The sequence below is a fragment of the Hemicordylus capensis genome, chromosome 2 (genome assembly GCF_027244095.1).
Source record: "Hemicordylus capensis ecotype Gifberg chromosome 2, rHemCap1.1.pri, whole genome shotgun sequence".
In the NCBI taxonomy this organism is placed as follows: Eukaryota; Metazoa; Chordata; class Lepidosauria; order Squamata; family Cordylidae; genus Hemicordylus; species Hemicordylus capensis.
Genome location: NC_069658.1, coordinates 141005010 through 141030311, shown reverse-complemented (window position 1 = coordinate 141030311; position 25302 = coordinate 141005010). Strand labels below are relative to the sequence as shown.

At 43.5% G+C, this 25302-nt stretch overlaps 2 protein-coding genes across 8 annotated transcripts in view; one reads left to right on the top strand and one right to left on the bottom strand.

Annotated features, from left to right (window-relative positions):
- Nucleotides 1-7181, bottom strand: part of FNTA (farnesyltransferase, CAAX box, alpha) — a 42229-nt gene extending 35048 nt beyond the window's left edge. The window contains exon 1 of the mRNA XM_053294456.1: nucleotides 7135-7181. Coding sequence (XP_053150431.1) covers nucleotides 7135-7166 — 32 coding nt within the window. The 5' untranslated portion in view covers nucleotides 7167-7181. The remainder of the gene's footprint in view (nucleotides 1-7134) is intronic.
- Nucleotides 7182-7264: 83 nt separating this feature from the next.
- The window catches only part of FUT10 (fucosyltransferase 10), a 34874-nt gene continuing 16836 nt past the window's right edge, over nucleotides 7265-25302 (top strand). For 2 of the 7 annotated variants that reach the window (XM_053294447.1, XM_053294453.1), the window contains exons 1-3: nucleotides 18069-19224; nucleotides 20345-20661; nucleotides 23003-23297. In XM_053294447.1, the coding sequence (XP_053150422.1) occupies nucleotides 20581-20661; nucleotides 23003-23297 (376 nt within the window). In that variant the 5' untranslated portion in view covers nucleotides 18069-19224; nucleotides 20345-20580. Of the gene's footprint in view, nucleotides 7522-18068; nucleotides 20768-23002; nucleotides 23298-25302 lie in introns of those variants that run through there. The other 5 variants (XM_053294449.1, XM_053294452.1, XM_053294450.1 and 2 more) reach the window with 5 other exon arrangements.

The window sequence follows — 25302 nt, the reverse complement described above, 5'->3', positions numbered from 1 at the left end:
AGCCATTATATAGCTCCCATTTAAACAACCAAAGAGACAAGGCAGTATCTTCGATTCAAGCTTTCCCATGGCTCCTTTTCAGATTGCCCTAACTTGCTATCTTTGCTTTCTGCTCCCCTGGTGATTAAATTAGCTATTAAATAAAACTGTCTCTAGTGTGATTGATTCCCCCCTGCCCTAAAATTGATGGATGATAATATATCATTTCACTTTTGCCATCATCAGGTAAACTATAGTTTGACTTATTCTGGTCCTACTACATTTCACATATTTCTCAGTTAAAATAACAGATTTATCAGTTCAATCTGTGGGATATTCATGAACATAAATTGTTTTAGGCTCAGGGTTGATAGCAATATTCCAATCCTGGTCTCACTGAGATTTCTTTCTTTTTGAATTAAGGATTTGGCAAATATAATACCCAAAGTTCTATGAAACTTGTAACTTCTACTGTATGCTGTCTAATAATTGTAGAAATAAAACATGTTGATATCTTCAATTTTGTCATTTTCCTTTTAACATTTTTTAGGCAAAATCCTACAAACAAGACTATTTTATTTTAAAATTTGTACTCTACATTTTGATTAGCGTGCCCTGAACTAGGGATGTGCACAAACCTGTTTGGCGTTCATTCAAGGAATGCCGAACAGGTTTGGAATCCCCATGTTCGAGCCAGTTTGGATTTGGAGGTGGGGGGGTGACTTTAAGGTGCAGGGAGTGTGCTCTTACCTCCCCCACTGTGTTTCCCCCTCTGGTGCTGCTTTAAAAAATGCTGGTGTGAGGTGGCTGTATAGCCTCTTGCTGCCCCGTCAGCGTAAAACTGGGCCCACCACTTCCAGTTTTATGCTGACTGGGGCGGCAAGAGGGTATACAGCTACCCTGCGCCAGCATTTTTTAAAGCAGCACCGGAGGGGGAAACGTGGCAGGGGAGGTAAGAGCACCATCCCCACATCTTAAAGTCACCCTCTCAGCCTCCCGGGTGTGCACGGAACCAGTTCCATGCACACTCCTAACCTGAACAGCTCATAACATTCATAAAATACAATCATTCAAGTTAAAAAACTTGACAATGTAAAACTTTAATACAGGGGTTCCCAACCTGTGATCCTTCAGATGTTGCTGAACTCTAACTCCCATAACACCATCAGGATATATAGATTTGCATGCCCATAACTATGCTCATCCAGGCCCCTCTTGAACTGGTTGTGGCTTTTGATCTGGACAGTAGCGTACATCCCCAACTGGGCCCACTAGTGGTTGTGCATGACTAGTGCTAGATCATGGCTTTGAGTTTGTGTTTCTTCTGATTTTACTACCCAGTACCTTGTGATCTACTGTACTTGAAGCTAAGTAAGTTGTTATTGGCTGACATGCAGAGCAAGGATGCACTGATGCAGCAAGAGAGGAGTGTAACAGAACTTCCCAACTAACTGCACTCGAGGAAGCCCTCTGTGCCACCAAAAATGTGTCCCTGAGGGTTGTGTAGCCCTCAGAAGGCTTCCTGCGGAAGGGGAAGGTGTCAAAAATTACTGCTTCCCCACTACACCAGTTCAGTTAGTTGGGTTCTGTTAGGTTGCTCTCTTGCTGCACTGGTGCATCCTTGCTCTGTATGTCAGCCATTATTATTAATTATTAATATTATGTCACAAGTGCCTAAAACAAAGCATTGTACAACGTAAACATAAGCATAATTAATAAGAAAAGAACCCTGACCATAGGGCCTACAATCAAAGTTAAACATTGTTATTAGATAATACTTGAGTAATCTGTTGCGAACAGCTTACACTTATGTTCTGCTGTTGTACCACAGAGAAGAGCTCACAATTTGCAAACTCTCAGCACTGCAGTCTTTATTTAGACCAGGGATTCCCAAATGGGCATACTAGTATCCCTATGGTCCTCGAAAGACTCCCAGCTGGTACTCAGCCCTCCTGTTTTTTATCCCCCATCTGCGGATCACCAGCTTGAAACAAACGTGTCTTCAGCAGTGTGTCCACTGCAGAAGGAAAGGGAGGAGGGTTAAGATCAGTGTTCCTGCAATTTTGTTTTCATTTGTGTGCAGAATGGGTTTTGTTCTGGGTGGCAGAATCAAAGCAGTGTGTGCACATATGCATTCAGAATGGGGCCTTCCTGATTCAACCTGAGTAGGATCTAAAACTAACTAAGTGGACATAAAAAATCTTGTGAGTGTGCGCACATGTACATGCCTTAGAGTGAACACTGGTTAAGACACACACACCCCTCTGCTCCTGATTGGCTGGCTACATGCTGAAGCTCAACATACCCCTCCCCTTAGCCTGACTGACAGGCTTCAGAAAATTAGCACTGAGTATTCCCTTTGAAATTAATGAGACAAGTACATTTGTCCCATTAATTTCAATACGGTGGCTTATGAGTAACATCATGTGGATGAGAGCCAGTGATTGGACTAGCATGTCTCCTTAACTGTAACACTTGTTACACCTGGTGTAACAGAGCCCCTGGTGGCGCAGTGGTAAAACTGCCGCCCTGTAACCAGAAGGTTACAAGTTCGATCCTGACCAGGGGCTCAAGGTTGACTCATCCTTCCATCCTTCCAAGGTCGGTAAAATGAGTACCCAGAATGTTGGGGGCAATATGCTAAAAAATCATTGTAAACCGCTTAGAGAGCTCCGGCTATAGAGCGGTATATAAATGTAAGTGCTATTGCTATTGCTATTGCTACACGTGCATGCGCACGCACGCACACACACACACACACACACAATATCTCTATGGGGTTTCTGAGCTGAAGGTTTGTGAAAGAAAGGGTACACTTGTTATTAAAAGGTTGGGAACCACTGATTTAGACAATGCCCTCAAGACAAGTAGTAATTTGGTATGAAACTTTTAGTTATTTTGTGAGAAATGTTTCCAGTGGTGAGACTGTCGTAACCACTTGATCCCTGTGGATGGCAGAGTAGGCCTTCTTTATATCCTATCTTTGAATCATATAATCAGCCAATACCAGAAAGCAGAAGCAAATTAGGTTCAACAATAAAATACCATCTTAAGCTGTTTATTTCTCCTAAGGATCTATATCGTGACCAGTGCTATTCGTAAAGTATCTAGACTCTGGAGTCAGTGAGGTAGTCAAGTTGATGGATGATACCTAACAGGGGCGGCCCTTCCATTAGGCGAGGTGAGGCAGTCACTTTAGGCGACAAGTTACTGGGGGATCAGGAAGGCAACAAGGTACCCTCTTGCCAGCTGATTTAAAAAGGAGGGGGGAAGACGGGGAGGAGAGTGTGTGCAAGGGGGCAGCAATTGGCATATTGCCTCAGGTGGACAGAGATCTTGAGCCACTGCTGATACTAAAATCATTCAGGATGGTGACATCCAAAGCAGCCTGTGAAGAACTCCAGGAGAGTCTCTTAAAACTAGGTAGATGGGCAACAAAGTGGCAGGTGAGATAAGGTGTAACTAAGAAATGCACACTGGCCAAAAACACTTAACTTAATATATATGCTGATATATATGAAGTTAGCAAAAAAACCAGCAGGCATCAATAAAACAATAAAAAGAGCAGCTAATAACAGCAACAAGTAAAGCAGCAGGTATGAAATGTTGATCAGAATGCAGGACTGAAAGTCTGCCCAAATAAACATGTTTTGTCAAAGAGGTGGAAGGCCAGCAGAGAGGGAGTGAGACAGGCCTCCTTAGGAAGAAAATTCCAGACACCAGGTGCAACCACAGGCAATACCCTGTAGTGCATCCTAGCTACACACACCTCAGATATTGGTGGGAGGCAGAGAAGGGCCTCTCCAGCATGTCTTAACATACAAGCAGGTTTATATGGCAGTAGGTGATGGAGAATAGGACTGTAGGTCAGTGGTAGAGCATCTGCTTGCACGCAGATGGTTCCTGGTTCAATCTCTGGTATCACCAGGTAGGGCTGGGAAAGACTCCTGCCTGAAATGTTAGTGAGCCGCTGCCAGCCAGTGTAGACAATACTGAGCGAGATGGAACAAAGTTCTGACTCAATAGAAGACAGCTTCCTATGTTCCAGTCCTGAGCCATTTAGGCAGCACTGGCCCAATAAAATTTGCTGTCTGAAGCAAAGCACCAAAGCCCCCTTTCCCTTCCCTCTCTTTTCTCTTGCCCCGCCCCCACTCTATTTTTATTTCTTTCCCTTCTATTATATATATATTTTTATGATATTTTTATATTTATTAGTTTCTATTTATTAATTCCTGTGCTTTTCTTTTAAGGTCACACGCCTAAAAGGAAAAGTCTTTCCTTTTTTCAAAGTTCTTCCCCATCCTTTTCTATTAGGAAAAGAAGAGAAAAAGCAGCAAAGTGCCATTTCCCTTTCCTTCCTCTGCAGGCATCTATGGGGAGCCCTTCTGAGATGGAATCAAAACTGGGTCACATGCCACCTAAGGTGGCTGACTTTATGGTAGGACTGGCCTTGGATTTAAGGCTTTAAAAAGACAAGAAAATGGCAACCGGCAACCACTGCATGCCGGAGGCAGCGGGCTGCTAAATGCTGTCTCCATCACTGCCACGTCTCTTTCACACCTACCTCCTTATTTTCCTTTGCAGAGGCAGCTGTAGCCACTGCTGCCTAACCCAGCACATCCATGCACACCTTCACCTTCTGTTCCTCCTCCCTTTTTCTTCTTCTACCTCTTATTTTTGACTCCACCTCTGCTTTTTAGCTTGGCTCATGTGTGCACCCTACTCCACCTCCTTCTGTGTATGCTACGGTAGGCTGGCATTGAAAAAGGATAGGGAGTGGAAAAGAACATTTGGAGAACAGAGTACTGAGGATGCTCTACAGAACATCTCCCCAGTTCTCTTCTTTCCACGTGAGTGGAGCTGGCACATGGTGGTAGAGCATGTTTGCATGTAGAAGGCCTCATGTTCTTGGGTTTGATCAAGCATGGCACAGTTGCAAAGAGCTGGATTTAAATTTCTACTCAAGCATTAGCTCAATAGTTGACCTTGTGTAAGTCACCACTACTTCTTGCCACAGATAGAGCATATTTATAATTTACTTACTCATTTACTTACTTACTTATTTAACATATTTATATACCGCCCAAAATCTGCATCTCTAGGCAGTGTACAACAAAGCCAATACAAATTAAACAAAATTAAGATTAAAATAATTAAAAACCCAATATTAAAAATAATTAAAAATATAAATCTAATTAAAAATATGAGACTCATACTAACCTAGCGTTCAAAATTGTCGGAAATATTACTGAGATAATACAGTATAAGTTGAATACATAGATGAAGTATCTAACAAATAAATAAAATTTTTGACAAAATAAATAATACATTGCTATGAGATTGGTGTCTAATTGCTGGTGAATGGGCCTAACATTATAGACCAGCCCTAAGGCAAGCAATGGCTGATCAGAACCTGTAATTTGACATAAAAGCTAGTTTTCCATAATGTCTATAGATGGTTCCATAATGGGAGATTTCTCTAGAAGATATCAGAGTCTAAAAGTGGGTACCAAGCTGAAGGGAGAGGCTGATGTCAGGTGCTGAGTATAAGAAGACTACATTTTTTGCAGCATTGTTTTAAAAGAGAGAATCAGACTGAATGAGAGAAGCAGAGAGTGTTAAGAGCCTTATGGGGTACAGTGGTTTTCTTTGGGGATCTGATATGATCTGTTCCTGACCTGCAGGAGGGCACATGCTGTTTGACCTGATGCTTGTGTGTTTATAAATAAACCAAATATTACAAAGACACCATAAGTCAGTAGAGATCTAAGAACACAGGAACAGCCCTGCTGGATCAGGCCCAAGGCCTATCTAGTCCAGCATCCTGTTTCACACAGTGGCCCATCAGATGCCTCCAGGAAGTCCACACGGAAGAGCGGAGGACATGCTTTCTCTCCTGCTGTTGCTCCCCATGCAACTGGTATTTAGAGGCATCTTGCCTCTCAGGCTGGAGGTGGTCTATAGGCTTCAGACTAGAAGTCATGGGTAGACATGTCCTCCATGAATTTATTGAAGCCCTTCTTAAAGCCATCCAGGCTGGTGGCTGTCACCACATCTTGGGGCAGAAAATTCCATAATTATGTGTTGTGTGAAAAAGTACCTCCTTTTGTCTGTCCTAAATATCTTGGCAGTCAGTTTCATGGGATGACGCCTCATGCTAGCGTTATGCGAGAGGAGGACGGAATTTATCTTTCTCCACTCTCCCCACACTATGCATAATTTTATAGACCTCTATCACGTCTCCTCTCAGTCTTTTTTTCTAAACTAAAAAGCTCCAGGTATTGTAGCCTTATCTCATAAGAAAGGTGCTCTAGGCCCATGATAATCTTGGTTGCCCTGTTCTGCAACTCTCCTCCAAAGGGGACTAAAACCTGAGTAGTGCAGCCCCTGAATCTTCCCATTACTTGAAGAAGTTGGGAGCACAGAACAGTATTATTGGACTAAGGAAGTCTGACATATTTGATCCATAAGACCATTCTAACTATTCTGCATCACTCATAAACCCTATTTACATGTTATGTGTTAAACACATGTACAGTCAAGCCCTATTTACTCTTTGGGGCAAGTGGGCAGAAGGCTGCTCCAACTCACTTCCCCCACAGATGATCCAGAAAATGGTGTGGGGAGCACGGCTTGCACTCCCAGATGATCTGCACTGCTCCAAGCAGCCTGGAGCTCTGGAGGCCAGGACGATGTGTCCTGGCCTCCAGATATCCCACAGTGCACCACCTGACATGTGTGGTGCATTCGGGGATTGCCCCAGGAGATGGGCTTTCTAGGCACCTGTCTCTGTGTCCACTAGGACTGAATACAGCCCTGGCAAACACATGATCCTGGATCCCAGGTAAAGGGCTCGCTCGAGCCTTTAACCACAGCTAAAAGCCAAGTTCAAAAGTTGGGCTAGGTGGCCCTACCCTGCCAGGATCAGGCCTGATCCAGGCAGTTCTCACGTGCAGCCTAACCCAGGCTGGGCTTCCCTAGCCTAGGTTAGGGTGCGTGTGAGAACAGCCTCATAAAGTTCAACACATGTACAACAATCTGTATACGGCATATGCATGTACAGATCTGTACGTATATACAGTTATTCACAATGGGGATGTCTCCTAAACGTTTTTTTATTGTTCAGTTCTCACCAACAAGTGATTAGTCACCTACCGGTAGTTGTTGGTTGGCTGAAATCTGCTCATAAGCAGCTGAAATAAAGGCTTGAAATTCCCATTTGACCACGCCTCCCAAAACAGACAGCAGCCATTTGGGCTCTGCTGTTGTTTATGTATGCCAGGGTGAACTGTACTGGTATAGTGGTTTAGTTGTGCTTTCCCCCCCTCTGCAGCCCCTCTAGGTTTTTGGGAGCTGTAGCTGTTGGGTGGAGCTTCTGCAGATCCTCCTAAGTGTGTATCAATAAAGAACAGTCGTGTTTTTAGGCCTGTGTGTCCCCTCCATTTTCCCTGCTACTAACACAGCACTTTTTGGCTATGAGGATGGGATCTGCTGAGAGCTGAAGACCAGCAGGAAGTATGGATCTGTTATCAAATGATACTGGTAAGCAGTTTGAAAAGGCCCCATATTGAAGACCTGAGCAAATCCTGTGCTAAAATTGCGGCTTTTGAACACACTGAAGAGTTTTATATTAATCTGCCTGCTCCCTGGGATTCATATGCAGAGAGGCTTTCCTTTTATGTTTCAGCAAACAAAATAGCCCTGAAAAAAGCGAGCTGTCTTTCTGACTGTCTGTGGTGCCCAGACATTTGTCATAATAAGTGCACTCACTGTTCCTACTTCACCAGAGTCTAAAACATTTGAAGAACTTATGGAATTACTTAAGGCTCATTTCTCATCCACACTATCAGTCATTATACAAAGATTTAAATTTCACAAACGAGTTCAACAGCCTGGAGAAGGTGTTGCGGGAAAAGGTCTGCTGGAACCGTGCCCTCCTCTTTAATTCAGCCACTTGAGTTCATCCTTCTATCACATGGATAGAGAATGGGGCGTCCTGCCAGAACCAAAGAGGATTAGACAGAGTTCCTGCAATTATATTTCTTGCCTGGCTGAATGAAGTCAAATGCAGCAAGGATGCGTGCTCAAAATAAGCTTTTTATTTCTTGATCAAGAAAAGCATAAGTCCAGTCAGAGAGAATCTGGCTGGTACTGCGCATTGAAGCAGTGCAATTCGCCAGTTTATATAGGTTTCAGCAAACAAGCATATCAGTAAAGCAATTAATACATGTCATTGGTAATTAAGCATACACATTCCAGACGTGCTATTTAGAGCCTGGGAAGATGAGTAACTTCTTGGCCTTTCTGATAACCTTACTCCCTATCAGTATCTGGTGCCAGGGATGTCTATTTTTGCTTGAGTGAGGGATTTGGCTAATGGACTAGTCAATTTATTTTATTTTATTTATCAAATCTGTACTTTCTGTACCCCAAACTTTCGTCTCTGGGCGATGCATACCTATAGTTGCATATTATGTTATCTATCTCCTGACAGGTTCTGGCATTTGTTATTTCTGGCCTCCTATCTCACATTCTTGAGAGGGGCCCACATTCCTGGTTTGAACACTTCTCCTGACTAAACAACTTTCTTTATTTCAAGCCTAGTGGCTCTATATTCTGTTAGGGACATGAACCAAATTAACTTTTACACACTTATTTGATACACTTTTATAAGCTTGGATTAAATAATTCCATATCAAAGACGCTGATGCTTATATTACAGATACTGGGACTTCCAAGAAGTCCCCCAATTTGCAATGTTGAGAGAGATTATGCAGCCCTGTGATATAAGCATCAATGCCTTCTCCAGGCTGTTGAACTCCTAAATGCTGAGATATGCTGAGGTATTGCCTCGGATATGTAACACACTGCTCAGATATGCTGAGGGATCATCTTGTGTGGGGGGTTTATGATGAAGCACTGCAACCAAGGCTCCTGTCTGAGCCACATTTGACATTTGCTATGACTCAAGAAAAGGCATTAGCCAGTGAAACTGCATCACTGCAAGTCACAGAAATCAAGGAGGCAGCATAGGATGCAGGTAACCCCGAGACTAGACTACTGCAATGCACTCTATGTGGGGCTGCACTGCCTTGGTACGTGGTCTGGAAACTACAGTTGGTACAGAATGCAGCTGCCAGGTTGGTCTCTGGGTCATCTTGGAGAGACCACATTACTCCTTTACTGAAAAAACTACACTGGCTGCCAATAAATTTCCAGGCAAAGTGCTGGTTATAAGCTATAAAGCCCTAAACAGCTCAGGCCCAGAGTATTTAAGAGAACATCTTCTTCACTATGATCCCCAACACCCATTAAGATCATGTGGAGAGGTTCGTCTACAGTTGCCACCAGCCCATCTGGTGGCTACAGGGACGGGCCTTCTCGGCTGCTGCCCCAAGGCTTTGGAAGGCGTTCCCTGTTGAAATAAGAACTTCCCCATCTCTGACAACTTTTAAAAGGTCAATCAAGACACATCTGTTCACCCAGACTTTTAATTAGATTTATAGTTTTAATAGATAACACTGTTAACATGTTTTGAATATTGAATTGTTTTAATGTTTTAATTTTGTTTTAGTGGTATTTTTATTGCAAACCTCCCAGAGACGTGAGTTTGGGGTGGTATAGAAATCTGTTAAATAAATAAATAAATAAACTAATGTACATGGCATCCATAACAAGCAGGCTGAAAATTCTGGACAACAGGGTCAGCAGAAAATGCACTTTCCACAATTTCTGCAGATAGGCCCAGGGAGTTATTTGAACATGGCTTCATGCTGTGGGGTAAATGTTGAGCAAAGCCACTTCGAATTACACTTGCAGCATTGAGGGAAACAGCCTCTCCCCTCTGCTCTCGGGTTTTGTTTTGGTGCAAGTTCGCATTGCATGCCTTTGTGTTTTCCTTCTAGCCAATGGAGGGAGAGTGATTTCTAAAGAGCTATATCTACATTTCTAAAGAGAGTATCCCTCTTATCATGCTAATGATTCTACATCAGTGCCTCTCCCTATTTGCTCCAGAAAAAGTAATTTAAAACCTGCATTTTAAAAACCCGGCAATACCTCGAGATAAGCTAGAGTTTTCAAGACAAAGCCCGATTTGTGTGTGGAGTGGGTCCAAGGATCTTGAAGGGACTTGGGGGTAAGTTTGGCTGGTGTGTGGACGCACACACTCTCTTCTGAAGGAGATTTGGGGTAACAGCCCTGTCTGTAAAGCCTCCAGGCATAGAAATCCTTGCTCAGGCTGTGGAGGGTTGCATCAACACTCTGTGTGCAGATTCAAGGATGTGGAATGTAGGTTTTCTAAGAAGAAGGGCCACCTTGAGCAAATATGCTGTTAAAATCCATCAGTAAGACACCAAAGAACTGTAACTAGGAGTCACACCACCTAACTTCACATGAACTTTGTTGTCCACAGGGTAGTGAAGAGCTGTATCATGTTCAAAATGTCTTTGACAGAGAGCCTCAAGTTGTAATCCAGGCTCTGAGATGCATCCTCTGCATGCCCTACATGCTGGCAGCATGGGGCTGGCCAGGATCGTTAGGCTTGTCTGCCATTAAAGGCTCCCAGCTACCGGCTACAGTTCCCCTCACCCAAATATCAGCTGTTCGGCAAGTGGGTGAGGCTTCCATAGGCCTCTCTGCCGGCCTCCCTGAAGCTCTCCAGTGAGGGCTGGCCAGCTGCCTGCGGGCAGCAGAGAAGAAAGAAGGCAGAGTGGCCATTGCTGGCTGCCCACCAGAGTGCTGTGTGCACACCCTCTACCCTGCCCTGCCCTGCCCTAGTCAATTTGTTAATACTTTTTTGAATTTAAAAAACAAACCGTCCAAAAAGTCCTATAAGTGGCTTGTTGGCTCATTTCATGGCAGAAAATTACAAAAACATATGGAACTGAAGCCTCCTCCTGGAGGCTTCATTCCACTCCTGTGGAGGAATCTGTCTTTTGCCTTCATAAAGAAGAGTAAGGCACCCCCTTTTTGCCCCACCCTTTAGATCACCTGGAATGGCTTGGCATAGGGCTTTGATACTGAGCACAGATGTAGGGCTGGGTGGGAGGGCCCTGTGTATTTTATATGAAGCAGACTGGTCAATGAGTTGGTTTTTAATATTTTTAAAGCCAAGGGAAAGAATTTCCTGATTGTTGTAGACTCTTACTCTAAATGGCTTGAAGCAGTTTTAGTGTCCTCACAAACATCTACTGCGACAATTACAGCACTGTGCCATTTATTTGCAACCGATGGGTTGCCTGACACTGTCGTTTTTGGACAATGGGTCTGCATTCATATCAGATGAGTTTAAGGGCTTAAAAGGCTTTATGGACAGAAACCTTATCCAGGCTGTCACAATTGCACCTTGCATCCTCAAGGAAATGGCCAGGCTGAATAGAAGGATGCCCTGAAGCGAAATGTTGGAGGAGACAGGCCAACACATCTTGCCAGGTTTCTGATTGCTCAACATGTTACTCTTTGCTTAACAACAGGAGTCAGTCCTCCTGAGTTACTTATGGGGGCGACATCTAAAAACGTGTCTTGACCGTCTCCATCCATAACTTACAAGACAAACAGGTACGTGCTATGGATGGTGTTCTGTCAGCACCTACTCTCTGTTCATTTGTGCCACGTGAATGGGTTTTTGCAAGGAACTATGGATCTGGACTAAGGTGGGTTCCTTCCACTGTCATTGAGGTTACTGGACCTATGTCATACAAGGTTCCATGTGCAGCTGGACCAGTGTGGCATTGATCGCCACATTGATCAATTGAGAAAGTGTTCTTCTCAGAGTGAGTTGGCACCAATGGACTCGTCATAGGCTAAGTGGGGTGAACAGTGCCTGTTTCCTTCTCTTATTACCTTTCCCCCTAGTAACAGCTGAGACAAATTCTGTCAGGGCTGGTTAAATTTGCTCCTCCACCTCCACCCCCAGCAAAGAGAAATACCTTGAAAATAAAGGGCAACCATTATTACATTTGAATGATTTAACTCATTTCTCTGAGGTAAACTGGACCTGTTCTATCACATAGCCCTCAACTGCTTAGTAGTGTTAGAGTTGCTGCTTCTGTATGACAGTGGCCTCTTGCTTCATTTTGTTTCATATTACTATCTTCATATGGTAGGTAAGGTTGCAGCAGTTGGATGTCTGCTTAAAAGTCCTGGACCCTCTGGTCCTTACAAAGAACTTAGCAGTCCTTTCTATTGATGAGGTACAAGGTTGGAGGGTTGTAAAAGTCAAATAGGAGCACTGAGGCCTAGCAGTCTTAAGGTAAAAGGTAAAGTTGTGCCCTCGATTCGGTGTTGACTCCTGGCAACCACAGAGCCATGTGGTAAAATGAAGGGAAAAGCCACTGTTACTGCTAAGGAGACAAGGCCTATGTGATTGATCCTGTTTCTCTATTTACCTCCATTCAAGTTTAGTAATGGTTGTCCTTTATTTTCAAGAGATTTCTCATCCCCTGGGGGCAGATTTAACCAGACCTGACAGAAACAGAAGACCTTGTGGTCTTCACTCCTCTCCTTTCCACTCCTACGGCTATGTAATCTTCATTGCCAGCAAAGAAATTTGTGATCATGCAGGAACCTACAAATGAGAGATTTCCTGAATTTTCTTTTACAAATCCTTTTCCAGTCATTTTCAGTAATCAGTGCAAAACAAGTTCACACAACTCAGTCAGTCCTCCAGCACAGATCAGAAGGCTGCAGGGAATTTGAGCAGCATTGATGTCATAATCACACATCTGTTAATACACCTGTTTTCTCAGGCTTTTAATTAAAACTAATTTAAAACTGTTTGTTTTACTCTGAAATTGTTTTGTTTTAGTCTGTGAATTTTTAAATTGTTTTTATTCTGTGAAAGTGTTTTAATTGTTTTTATTTTATTTTTATAATATAATTTGGATTATGTACACAGTGTAGATATATAAATATATATCAGGTGGTATATAAATATGATAAATTATTGATTTATTATTATTTATTTAACTTATATTCCGCCCAAACTTTCAACTCGGGGCGGTTAACAATGACATAAAAACAATTAAAACAAATATAAAAGGTTAAAACAGTTTAACAATTTAAAAACAGTATAAAATTAAAACCTACAAATTTAAAAAGCTGAAAAAGCTTGGGTGAAGAGATGGGTCTTCAGATGTTTTTTTAAAGTAGTCAGAGATGGGGGAGGATCGTATCTCAGCAGAGAGCGTATTCCACAATCTCGGGGCAGCAGCCGAGAAGGCCCGTCTCTGTATGGCCACCAGACGAGCTGGTGGTAACTGGAGACGGACCTCCTCAAGTGACCTCAATGGGTGGTGGGGTTTGTAGTGAAGAAGACATTCTCTTAAATTCCCAGGGCCTAAGCCGTTTAGGGCTTTGTAAGTTATAACTAGCACTTTGTATTCTGCCCAGAAACCTATTGGAAGCCAGCATAGCTCCATCAACAGAGGAGTAATGTGGTCTCTCTGAGATGACCTGGAGACCAAACTGGGTGCTGCATTCTGAACCAACTGAAGTTTCCGGACTACATACAAAGGCAGCCCCACGTAGAGCACATTACAGAAGTCCAGTCTGGAGGTTACCAACAAATGTACCACTGTTTTGAGGTCATTGGTCTCGAGAAATGGACGCAGCTGACATATCAGCCGAAACTGATAGAAAGCACCCCTGGCCATCGCCTCAACCTGAGAAACCAAGGAGAGGTGTGGATCCAGAAGTACTCCCAGACTGTGAACCTGTTCCTTTGGGGGAAGTGTGACCCCATCTAGAACAGGTAGGTCAAAATCATCTCTGGAGTTCTGACCCCGCACAATAAGTACCTCCGTCTTATCTGGATTCAGCTTCAGTTTATTCTCCCTCATCCAGCCCATTACTGCCTCCAGGCAGTATTCAGGGAAGATATGCCATCTCCTGAAGACGTTGACATGGAGAAATCGATCTGGGTGTCATCAGCATACTGATAACATCCCTCTCCAAATCCCCTGATGATCTCTCCCAGTGGTTTCATGTAGATGTTGAAAATCACTGGAGAGAATACGGAGCCTTGAGGGACATCATACTTAAGCTCAGATTTTGAAGAGCAACAATCTCCAATCGACACCATCTGGAATCTGTCCAAGAGGTAGGAGCGGAACCACTGTAAAACAGTGCCTCCCACCCCCAACACCCTCAGACGTTCCAGAAGGAAACTATGGTTGATTGTATTTAAAGCTGCCGAGAGGTCAAAAAGGACCAACAAAGTCACACTTCCTCTGTCAATTCCCAAATGGAGATAATCCATCCAAGGCAGTCTCTACCCCATAGCCCACCCGGAAGCCAGTTCGAAATGAGTCTAGATAATCAGTTTCCTTCAAGACCACCTGGAGCTGAGAGGCCACCACCCTCTCAATTACCTTGCCCAGCCATGGGAGGTTGGAGACAGGCCTATAGTTGCTCAACTCTGAGGGATCTAATGTAGGCTTCTTTAAAAGACGTCTGATTGCCTCCTTGAGACAAGGAGGCATCCTGCCCTCCCTCAGAGAAGCATTTATGATTTCCACCAGGCCTCCTACAACAGCCTCCCTGCTAGTTAGAACAAGCTATGTTGGACAAGGGTCAAGAGAACAAGTGGTAGGCCTCACCGATCCAAGCAGCTTATTCACATCCTCAGGAGTCACAAACTGAAACCAATCCAGTCAAACCACATAAGAGGAGTTGTTGGACACCTCCAATTCAGACATCAAATTAACTGTGGAGCCTCTGTCTAAGTCGGCCCGTATCTGAGAGATTTTATCTGTGAAAAATTATTTAAACACATCACAGCGGATAACTGACGACTCCAAATTCTTGTTCAAGGTGTGAGTGTGTGTGGGGGGGGAGATACTAGTTCCCTCACAACCCTGAACAACTCTGCTGGACACGAATTCGCAGAAGCAATATGGGCAGAAAAGAACCGCTTCTTTGCTGCACGTATTGCCTGAGCATAGATCTTTAAATGCCCTCTATGACATAATCTGTCGGATTCAAGTCGAGTCTTTCTCCACTTGTGCTCCAGCCGCCTACCTTGCTGCTTCAGCCCCCGTAGATCTTCCGTAAACCAAGGGGCCAGTTTTGAAGCAGGTCGGAGGGGATGCTTAGGAGCAATCGTGTCTACTGCCCTGGTGAGCAAGTTGTTCCAATTCTCAACCAGGCCATCAACAGGATCACTGGCAGAGACAACACATTAAATCCCTCCAAGGCTTCTTGGAATCCTACTAATTAAATAAATAATCACCTCAGTAAATGAGAGAGTGCTTTTGCTCTGCCAGGAAAACATGAATCTTTAAACAGGGTTTTTAAACAAACTATTCCATGTAGGACGAAAGAATCACAATACTAAAGTACCTAATGGTGAGCTGCTTAATGGATTAATACTACTAAAAATGTTATATGAGATTTAGGAGACATCCCCATTATGTTCAACACATGTACATAGGTACACTTCCTATCAGAACCATATATTTGAGGGGGCCTGTACCCAGGTTCATTTTTTAAATGAACACATATACAGTCATTCACACACAAAAATGTAGATATGTACAGACAACTGTATGCATGTACACTGTAATATCTAAACAGGACTACAGTTTTCTGGGTTTCTATGGATTCTAGCTGCCTCCACCATAGTTAACAACCCTGCTGTATTGTTTCTGTGACCACTTATCCCAGGATGAATTGCTGGTCATTACAAGATCCAAGCGGCGTGTGTGTCACAGAATAGGAAAATCCCTGTTTTAAGGAAGAATTTGGCCTGTCAATTAGCTAATTTTCCTAAGGTCCTTGTTCTGCAATTTCTGACTAATGCAAATTATAACCAGAAAAAATAGTTGTAATCCAGGCATTAGAAATGCAAAAACCACTGTACCAAAAGCTCTTTGAGTGCAAAACAGGGCATATTTTACCACCTTGTAACAAGCATGTTAGGAAGTGAGTTCAGCCTTTTACACCTCCTAATCACACAGATAAAGTCTGTGAAGTAATGAGCAACCAATTGCAAAACTCTTTTGGGCAGGGTGTGAAAATGGTAGAAGGGGAGGTTATATAAGATATATCAGGAATTAGGAGTTGTTGGCATTCTCAGGCAATTAAAGCGGATTTTATACACATGTGGCGGAACTGCACTTGGGCAAAAATAACAAGTGTGGCCAGCAGGTGGCACTAAGAAATTACACAATGAGGCCATTCTCACGTGCAGGAAAGCGAACCTGGTTTCCACCGCGTGTGTGAACTGCTGGGAGCCATGCAGTTCCTGGCGGCAAGTCACCTTAAATGCCACCCCCCCCCAATGAGATTAGCAGAGTGTGCTCTAACTCCATTTTCCAGATCGTGTGGCGGTGAGGCTCTGTACTGCTGTGCTGCTACTCACGAGTATTCCCTCGACTGGGAGGCTACAACAAGCCTCCTGGCATCACCCCCCCCAGCATGCCCTACACACTTGCATGGGGCATGCTAGGAAGATCCCTGCTGTGCCAACCGACTCCGTGACAGAGCTGATAACTGTGTGGGTGGCCAATGTGGCCTTCCAGAGTGAGCTGTGTGCTCATGTGTAGGGAGAGCGGGTCAAGCCCGCTTGCCCAGCAAACCCTCTGCAGGCTCTCCACACTGCTTGTGTGGAGAGCCTCACTGTGTTTAAACATCATGCAGTCACCCCATAAAATCTCCCATTGGAATTCGTGATCATGTTGAAATTAACTGCCATTTAGATTGACTAGGTCTAAAAAGGTGAAGATTATTTTTTTAAAAGCTCTGCCAGGAATGTAGAATTGAAGAATGTACCTTTGAACTTATGCTGCTTTCTGCTACTGCTGTTGTTATTAGTAGTAGTATAAGTACTACTTAATATACTTCAAGTATTTTATAATGATCATTTATAATTATGTTTGTGTGTGTTTTATGATCTTTGACTGGAAGCTGCTTTAGAGGCTCCTGTGAGTGAAAAAATGCAGGATAAAAATGAAATAGACAAATTAAGTTTGATTAATGAATGGCCATGCCTTTCTACTTCATCATATCCCTTGTGGAAACTTGTCCTAGTGCAGAAATGTCGAGTGCAATTAAGCCTTATAACATCAATGGATCTTTTTCTTTTGGGGGGAATGGCAAACCCACCATGTGGGGTGCCACCATCAGAAAGTGCTTTTCGGAGACCTCCACACAAGGGCTGTAATGTCCATCCTGGCCTTGAATATGGGCCAGTTCAAGCATCTGAAACTCCCCCGTGTGGAGCAGTCTTGCAGGCACAGGTGTAGGGAGAGAGTAAAGTCTGATCTGACATGAGGCACACTGACTTTGGAGGGTTACGTGGCAGCAGTGTCCTGGAATGTTTTCTATCAGCTACCATTGGTATGCCAGCTGTGACCCTACTTGGAGAAGTCAGATCTATCAGTGGCTACTAGTCCAGCCTCAGGGGCAAGATGCCTCTAAATACCAGTTGCAGGGGAGCAACAGTAAGAGAGAGGGCATTTCCTGTAGCACCTTAACTCTTCTCATCCTGTGGCACCTTCACTCTTGCCTGTGGGCTTCTCAGAGGCATCTGGTGGGCAACTGTGTGCAACAGGATACTGACTAGATAGGCCTTGGGCCTGATCCAGCAGGGCTGTTTTTGTCTGACCACAGTCAACCATGCATTGGTTACTGGATGGCTGCAATGCAAGTAATCTCTTTGTGGGGCTGCCTTTGAAAACAGTTCGGACACTTCAGCTGGTCTAAAATGGTACCACAAGGATGCTCCAGGGGTGGCCCGTGAACGTGCCACTGGGGCGGTGGTGGGAGGCACCTTTAAAAGTAAATGAATTCGGTGCTTACTTCCGCTCCTGCCGCACCTGAATGCTGTTCGGTGAAGCAGCATGCTGCCCAGCAGCCCCTGCGGCGGGGAATCACCTTCACCACTCACCTGGTCACTGGCAGGGGCTCGGCTCTGTGGAAGCCAGGTGAGTGGCGGAGGCGATTCCCCGCCACAGGGGCTGCTGGGTGGCACACTGCTTCGCCGAACAGCATTCAGGTGTGGCAGGAGCAGAGGAAAGCACCAAATTCATTTACTCTTAAAGGTGCCTCCCGCCATCCCGCCCCCCAGTGGCATATTCACAGGCCACCACTGGGATGCTCATGGGAGCAAATCACTTCCTGAGTATTATAACCATCCTTTGGCACCTTCACTGGTTGCCAGTTTGCTTCTGGGCTCGCTTCAAAGTGCTGGTTTTGACCTTTAAAACCCTACACAGCGTGAGGCCCGGGTATCTGTCAGACCTCATTCATCCATATGAATCTGCCAGGGCCCTCCATTTGGTGTCTCAGATCCTGCTTTCAGCCCTGCCACAAGATTCAGCTGGTTGGGTCTAGGAATAGGGCTTTTTCGGTTGTGGCCCCTCGGCTTTCAAATAGCTCTTGGTACTTGGGAGTAAGCTCCAATGAACTCAGTGGGACTTACTTTTGAGTAAAGAGGTATAGGATTGCACTGCACATCCTAATTTCCAGTTGTATCCAGGCTTTAAGTACAGTAACAGCATTTGCCCAGGTGTCCCCCCCCCCACCACTCTCTCTCGCTGTTGTTTCCCTACCATCTGCTTTAGATTGTAAACTCCTTGGAAGCAAAGACCTCCCTATGTCCCTTATATAATTTTGTAAGTCACTGTTGGTGACAACATAACAATAATTGATCAATCAATCATGTATTATTATGTGCAATTAATCCACTTTCATTGATGTGATGTAGTGCGAACGAAAGACCTTATTTCTGACGCAGCAGCTCATTCTCAAATTGGCAACGCGCTTTAGCATAATGCAGTAGTAATCCTGCAAGGCTGAAACCGCAACCGCGGGCTTTAATGCGTTCTTAAAACAAGAAGCCTGAAGCCGTCCCAGAAGCCAGATTTCTGCTGTTTATTTAATTTGTTGTTTTGCTGAGATCTCCTTACTCGGGACTTTCAGGAAGCGATGTCTTCACTAAAATAATGATACAATTAACATAATTAGACTAACTTTCCTTTGCAGAAAAAAAACGGGAGGGGGGGTTCCTCCTCTACTCTGCTTTCCAAAGCAGGATACGTGAAACTCTGGAATGTGGAATATTCATGAACTGGCTCTCTCAGATGGTTTATCAAATGGGCGATTTTGGTATAGTAAATCTATGATCCGCTCCAGGTTTTACGCCAATCCTGAAAATCTTGGTGGTCGCGGAGCGGGGGGGGGGGGGGATGCAAACTGAAAGTAAAAACAGCCTAGCAACAACAAGAAAGAAGAACAGTTATCAGGGTGAGTATATTTTTTTAAAACACACACACACACACAGAGCTAGATCAATCTGGTGACGGTCTAGGATGTTGCAGTGCTATGAAAGCCGCCTTTGACTGTTGCATGTTTTAAAGAATTGGGAAAGAAAGAAAAGACTCCTCATACACTGAAGTTCCTTTTTTAAAAAAAAAAATTGCCGTTATTAAAATGGCCATGTAGTTCAGTAGGGGAGGAGGAGAAAGTAAAGAATAGCAATAATAATAATAATAATAATTCATTAATGCCGCACAATCACAAAATGTGTGACCTTTTAAAATTAAAGTTGGCAACTTAATTTTTCTGCCCCAACTCCTGTGCTTTTAACAGCAGCCTGATAAAAGTTAAACAGGCAATGCTTTTCCTATTATTTTACCTCTATACTAGTACCAACAATTTTTGCTTGTCAGTTAAAGACACAGGAGCAGTGCCAGGGAAAAGCTCCAAGAAGCCATTTCCCTCCAGCCGTGAACTTGTATCCATGGTTAACATCAGTGCCAGCACCACTTAACTGCAGTTGAGGCAGGAGAGACATTTTTGCTCCAGGGAGAGACTGCACAATCCTGCACATCTGGACCGACCGACCCATAGTAACGGCGCATTTGGTATTATAGCCAAGGCTGTGTGTGCTTTGCACTTAAAACAATAAATACAAGGCATCCAAAATTGTGCCCCACATAACCCCAATCTGTGGCCAGGAAAGCTGAATTCTGTGACTTGACGACGGAAGGAATGCACTGCCCACATCCTCTCGAAAGCCTTTCCATGTTCTCTTTATCATGTAAACTACTTGAATACGGTATGGCTTTCCAACAAAATGTTCTCAAAGCGGCTTACACAGATGGTCCCCCAAGGGGCTCACAATCTACAAGGGAAACACTAGGAAGGGCCAATGGAAGAGATGCTGTGCTCGGTTAAAAAGGGATAGTTGCTCTTGCCCTGCTGAATATTAAAAAGTCACCACTATCAAGTTAGTAGGGATAGAGCACTGAGGTTCCCAGCTCCATTTTCAATTCAGTATTAAGTGCACTCTTTCTTTGTTTTTCCCTCTTAAGAGCACAAAGGTCTCTAAAATATACCTCTAAACGTTTGTGTTTTGATTTAGCTGATGCATTCATTGCCAAGAAATCCTTGGGGCAAGGTGCTGGCTGCATTGTTGTTCATAGAAGATTAGAACTCCACCCAAGCTTGGATCTCTGCCATGGATGGCATCTCTTCCCCATCACTGATGGCCATGAAGAAGGGTCAGGTCTTCAAGGGAAACCACAGTAGAACCATGTGTGGAGTGTGCTGAATAATTCTGAACAGCCAGTGCATGCTCTGTAGGCCTGAATGTAAGGCATGCATGCAATCAGGAAGAAGAGATTTTGGGCATCCTGCTTCTGCTTTATGGCTATCTTTTTTCTTCTTGTCACTTTCCAGGTACCACAGCACCTCAGGGCAGGGAGTTGAGATCTGAATACATTAAGAAATGCTAGAAGGAAAAGAAAGAAGATGCTTGCTCTAGGTAGCAGGTGGCAGGAATTGGGTGTGTGATGACACTGGAATGCTTTGGTATAGAGGGGAGAGGGTTATCCCTCCATTTTCCAACACAGCCCCTGGATCTGTCTCCTGCTACACAGCAGAGGCACCAGGGAAGCTGTAGAATTACCTAATCCCCTCTCTCATGAACAGATGTGTGAGTGAGTGAAAGGATATGGGGATTCCTCCTCTGCTTGCCCTTCTAGCTGCCACCCCAACTCCTCAAATCTTTGTTTCTCTCAATGTCCTTCCCTCATTGCAAGAGTTTCATTAATAAAATACATTGATGCATGCAAATTGGTGATGTAGATAGGATAGGTTATTTTCCTTTGTGAAAAACAGCAATCTTCCCAGTGATCAGGAGTCTGCTATCCTGATTTGTTCTCTCTTATGTCCCTGCTTCTCTCTCTTGTTAAGTGATGAATTGATATGATAAAGGAAAAGCTCTGATAGCAGATCAGAGATAATCTTGTTACGGCTCCAATTTTTATGTGGAAAGTTAAAAGCTTTAAAATTTTAAAGAATATAATGAAAGTTATTCAGACAGCCAAAGAGTGTGCGCTAACACTGGTATAGTTGAGACTCCCTTTCTTGTTTGCACATTGCAGTTTCTTAAATTATTTCCAAGTTCTTGGCAAATGATAGTTTGCCACTTTGTCTGTATCTGGCAAACTGTAGTTTGTACAAACCACAGTTTGTCTGCAGCCAGGACTAAACCATGGTTTGCGATCCTGGTTCGCTGGCAATTTATGCTTTGAGCAATCCATCATTTGCAGGGTGTGGATGAAACAGCAAACAGTGAATGCAGAAGTAAATTAAGAAACTGCAGTGAGGAAGGAGAGCATGAGTCTGAAACCCTAGTCTGTGTGAACATAACACTAAATTTTGACATTACATCTGAATCAAGAGCATCTTTATTAATAACCCATTCCAAGTAAATGTGTTTTATCAGCTTGCAAATGTTGATGCTGTTAAAGAGCAGAAGGTTTCAAGTTCCCTCCCTGGCTTCTCCAAGATAGGGCTGAGAGAGATTCCTGCCTGCAATCTTGAAGAAGCTGCTGCCAGTCTGTGTAGAAAATACTGAGCTAGATAGACCAATGGTCTGACTCAGTATATGGCAGCTTCCTATGTTCCTGTGTTCCTAAATGTTATTTAAAATGTCATGGTTCACATGAGTATGTAAATGTGAATGTTGTTAAGTAACTATATCACATTTCAATATGTTACAAAATCAAAATAATAATACAGACTTATATCTGAATGGCCTTGGTTCATGGTGGAGAGTATAAACAACACTAGGGTTGACACTGGATTAAATAAATCTTAGTAATATAAACTCTGCATACAACTTTTCATGAATAAAACAGTACTGAAGAAAAAAGCATACTTTACTTGTTTTCAGACAATGGACAATATCCAGACTAGTTAGTCATGACTAAGCACCACTGAAATCAGTGAAATAGATTAGCCATGACTAACTCAGGTCCCTTTGAAATTAATGGGACGGTCATTACTAACTTAATCTCAATAGTCACCATTGTTTGCACATTTGCAGTCAGCACCATTTTTGAAGAGGCATGGGTACAAGAGAGAGAGAGAGAGAGGATTGAGATTATTGTAAGAAGTTGATTTAAAATAATTTTAAAACTGTCCAGTTAGGTACCCCTTTTTAGTCAATCAAAATATGTTTAATTGGTTAATCAAAACAATTGATAAGGAGTTTGGATAAACTAGAGTGCTATTAATATGGAGTTAAATTAGGGGCACACTGTGATACTGGTAATGTAAGAGTTTTGATAGTTCTGCTTAAACTTTTACTGAGGTTAAATTTCTTGTAGTATTATTGAGGTTGCCAGCTAGCCAGTCTGCTTTTGGACCTTTTAACAGCATTTTGATCAGCAACAATTAGCAAGACATGTTTTTCACAGCATGGAGATAAATACAAGTATTGCTGATGCCTTCTTAGTCAAGATGTTGTTAAAGGCACAGGTGTAGTATAGTTTACTGAGAGGCTGGCAATCTTAATCATAACTGATGATCAATCAATAGTCCAGCCAACCCCAAACCATAAATTGCACGAGAATGCCACCTTATCCAACAACGATCCCATTGACCAGGGGCCCATTGATTCCTTCACTTTAAACTGATATGCATAGGTGCTGTATTTCACAGGAAGAGACATTCACATCCGGTTTCATAAGCCCTCAGTAATGGTGGGGTTTGTTTGTATTTCCTCTAAAAGGTGGTCGTAGAACTTGGCAAGTCTGAAAGGGTGATGACAAAAAGCCCTGTTTCACAAAGCCATGCACTCGGAGAGCAAGTACGACAGAAATATGCATATCCACTTGTAAAGAAACCAGAACTCTATAGCAAGACAAAGCGAATGCAGAGCAAGGACAGATATCCCATCTTGCTGTGGTGGTCTCCACTTACAGGGGAAACTGGACGGCTTGGCCAGTGTGGACCAGATGCCTGCTTCTTTACCATTAACAGGACCTATCAGCAGCATCCCATGACAAAAGCCTTTCTGTTCTATGGTAAGGAGCCCCCTTTCTATTTTTTTCAGGAGACTGAGCCATTTTTTGCTACACTTCCCTTATTGAATTCAAGAGTGTTGTGACTGTCAGTCACTAATAGAGGAAAATGAACATGCTCAAAAAATGTTTTGAACAGAGATGAGAGATGGAGATGTGAGTAATTCACGAAGGTCCCTAAGAATGAGAGATCTTCGTCTTACTGGTGTGCTCTCTTGTTCCCTTCCCTCCATTTTCCCTCCAGGTGGTACTTGATTGACTTCCACAAAGTCTCTGATTTGGAAGCCTTCCTTCCAGGGATTGGCTGCTAGTTACGATTAGAGACAGAGGAAGTAAGAGGAGGAGTTGGCAACCTGATTCCCCCAGGGCAGCCCTATCTTGAAGCAAGTGAAGTGGGTTGCTTCAGGAGGCAAATTTTGGGGCAGCACAGCAGCCTGTCCAACTTCTCCGCTCCCCCCACCCCACACACACGGATGAGAAAGGAAGGTGAAATGATACCATACTGCTTTTCCTCTTCCCTTCCTAATAGAAAAATGAATAAAAAGAGTCCAGGGTGGGATTTGAAAGAAAATAATGAACTGGGGTTGTGATTGTATTAGGAAGGGGCGGGGGAGAGAAAGGGAGGGCAGCTCAGGAAGCAAAATGTGGGTAAGCACTGAAATCCCGCCCCCACCCCCGGTAGCATGCACAGCCACCAGTTGCTTGGCATTGTCTGCTAGCAATTTTTGCTCCCCTAGGGAAAACAATTTAAAGCAAAATGGTGGAACGATTGCTCATTTCTACTAAAGGAATGCAATTGGTGGCTCTGCATTTATTTATTTGGTTCCCCACAGAGCTCAGACACAGTGTTGTCATTTAGTCTTCACAACTCTGTGGGATGGGTTAGGCTGAGAGATGATGATTGGCCCAAGATCATCCAATGAACTTCACAGCCACTGGGTTATGTAGTGATGTGTTTCATCGGCCTTGTTCCTGTAGGATTGCCAGCTTTTTAATTGACTCTGCTCTTGTGCCTTTTACATCAGCCTGACAGGCAGAAATATAGCAGGTGGAAGCTTTGCCTATAATTCCAGGTCTATGCCAGAAAGAAGCTGCTTCTAAATTTCTGTGTGTTCAGGCTGCTGCTAGATGCACAAGAGCAGGGTCAGCAAGATAAGTTTGCAACAGGTGGTAATATATTTTGTGCAGTGAAGTGACAAGAAATACTTTAGTTTGTTTAGCCTGACTGGAATTAGAGCTGCACTGAACAGAGACTTGCAATGCAGGCAGGTGAAACTTTTCACAGTATGGAGGTATACATTGTCCCCTCTCAATTGCTGCAGAACAAGCCCAAGTTACAGACACAGCTGCAGAAGATGTCTGAAGAGTTGGCAGTTATATTTAGGGTTTCATGAATGAATAGGAAAGGAATCAAAAGCTAGCTGACCTATTTTTTAAAACCAAAAAGATATCCTACTTCCTGGTAAGTATTTTTAGGAATTACCCTAGTTTTAAACATACGTCATTAAAATCCATGAAAGATACTTCCATGTTGATGTATCTATCATTTTGGCTTTTGCACTCCCCTGATCCTAAAGACCTTGACAATCCTACCAAATCTGGCACCACCTGCTTTTGATTTCAGTGTGCATGCCAAGAGCCTCCTTTTGCCAATTTGTCTGATTGTAAGCACCCCGTTCCCCAGCTTTGAAAAAGCCCTGTTGATTCAGCAGGCAAGATGAATTAAAAAACAAAACAAAACCCTATCTGCACATGCATGTTAAAACTACCCACTCAGTCACAACTTGTAAATGGAAGTAGTAGCAGTAGTAAATGGGAGAAGAATTTATGCAAAGTGTTTAATATTGAATTATTAGCCCTGTCAATAATCATGGGCTGGTTTGGATGTCCATAGGCCCTTTCAAAGGTGTGTGGGAGGACCATGGGTGTGCATCTCTCCCCTTCCTGTGGCATGCCATCAGTGTTCTCTCTAAGGCGTGCATACCGGTACATGTCTGCGCTCACAAGT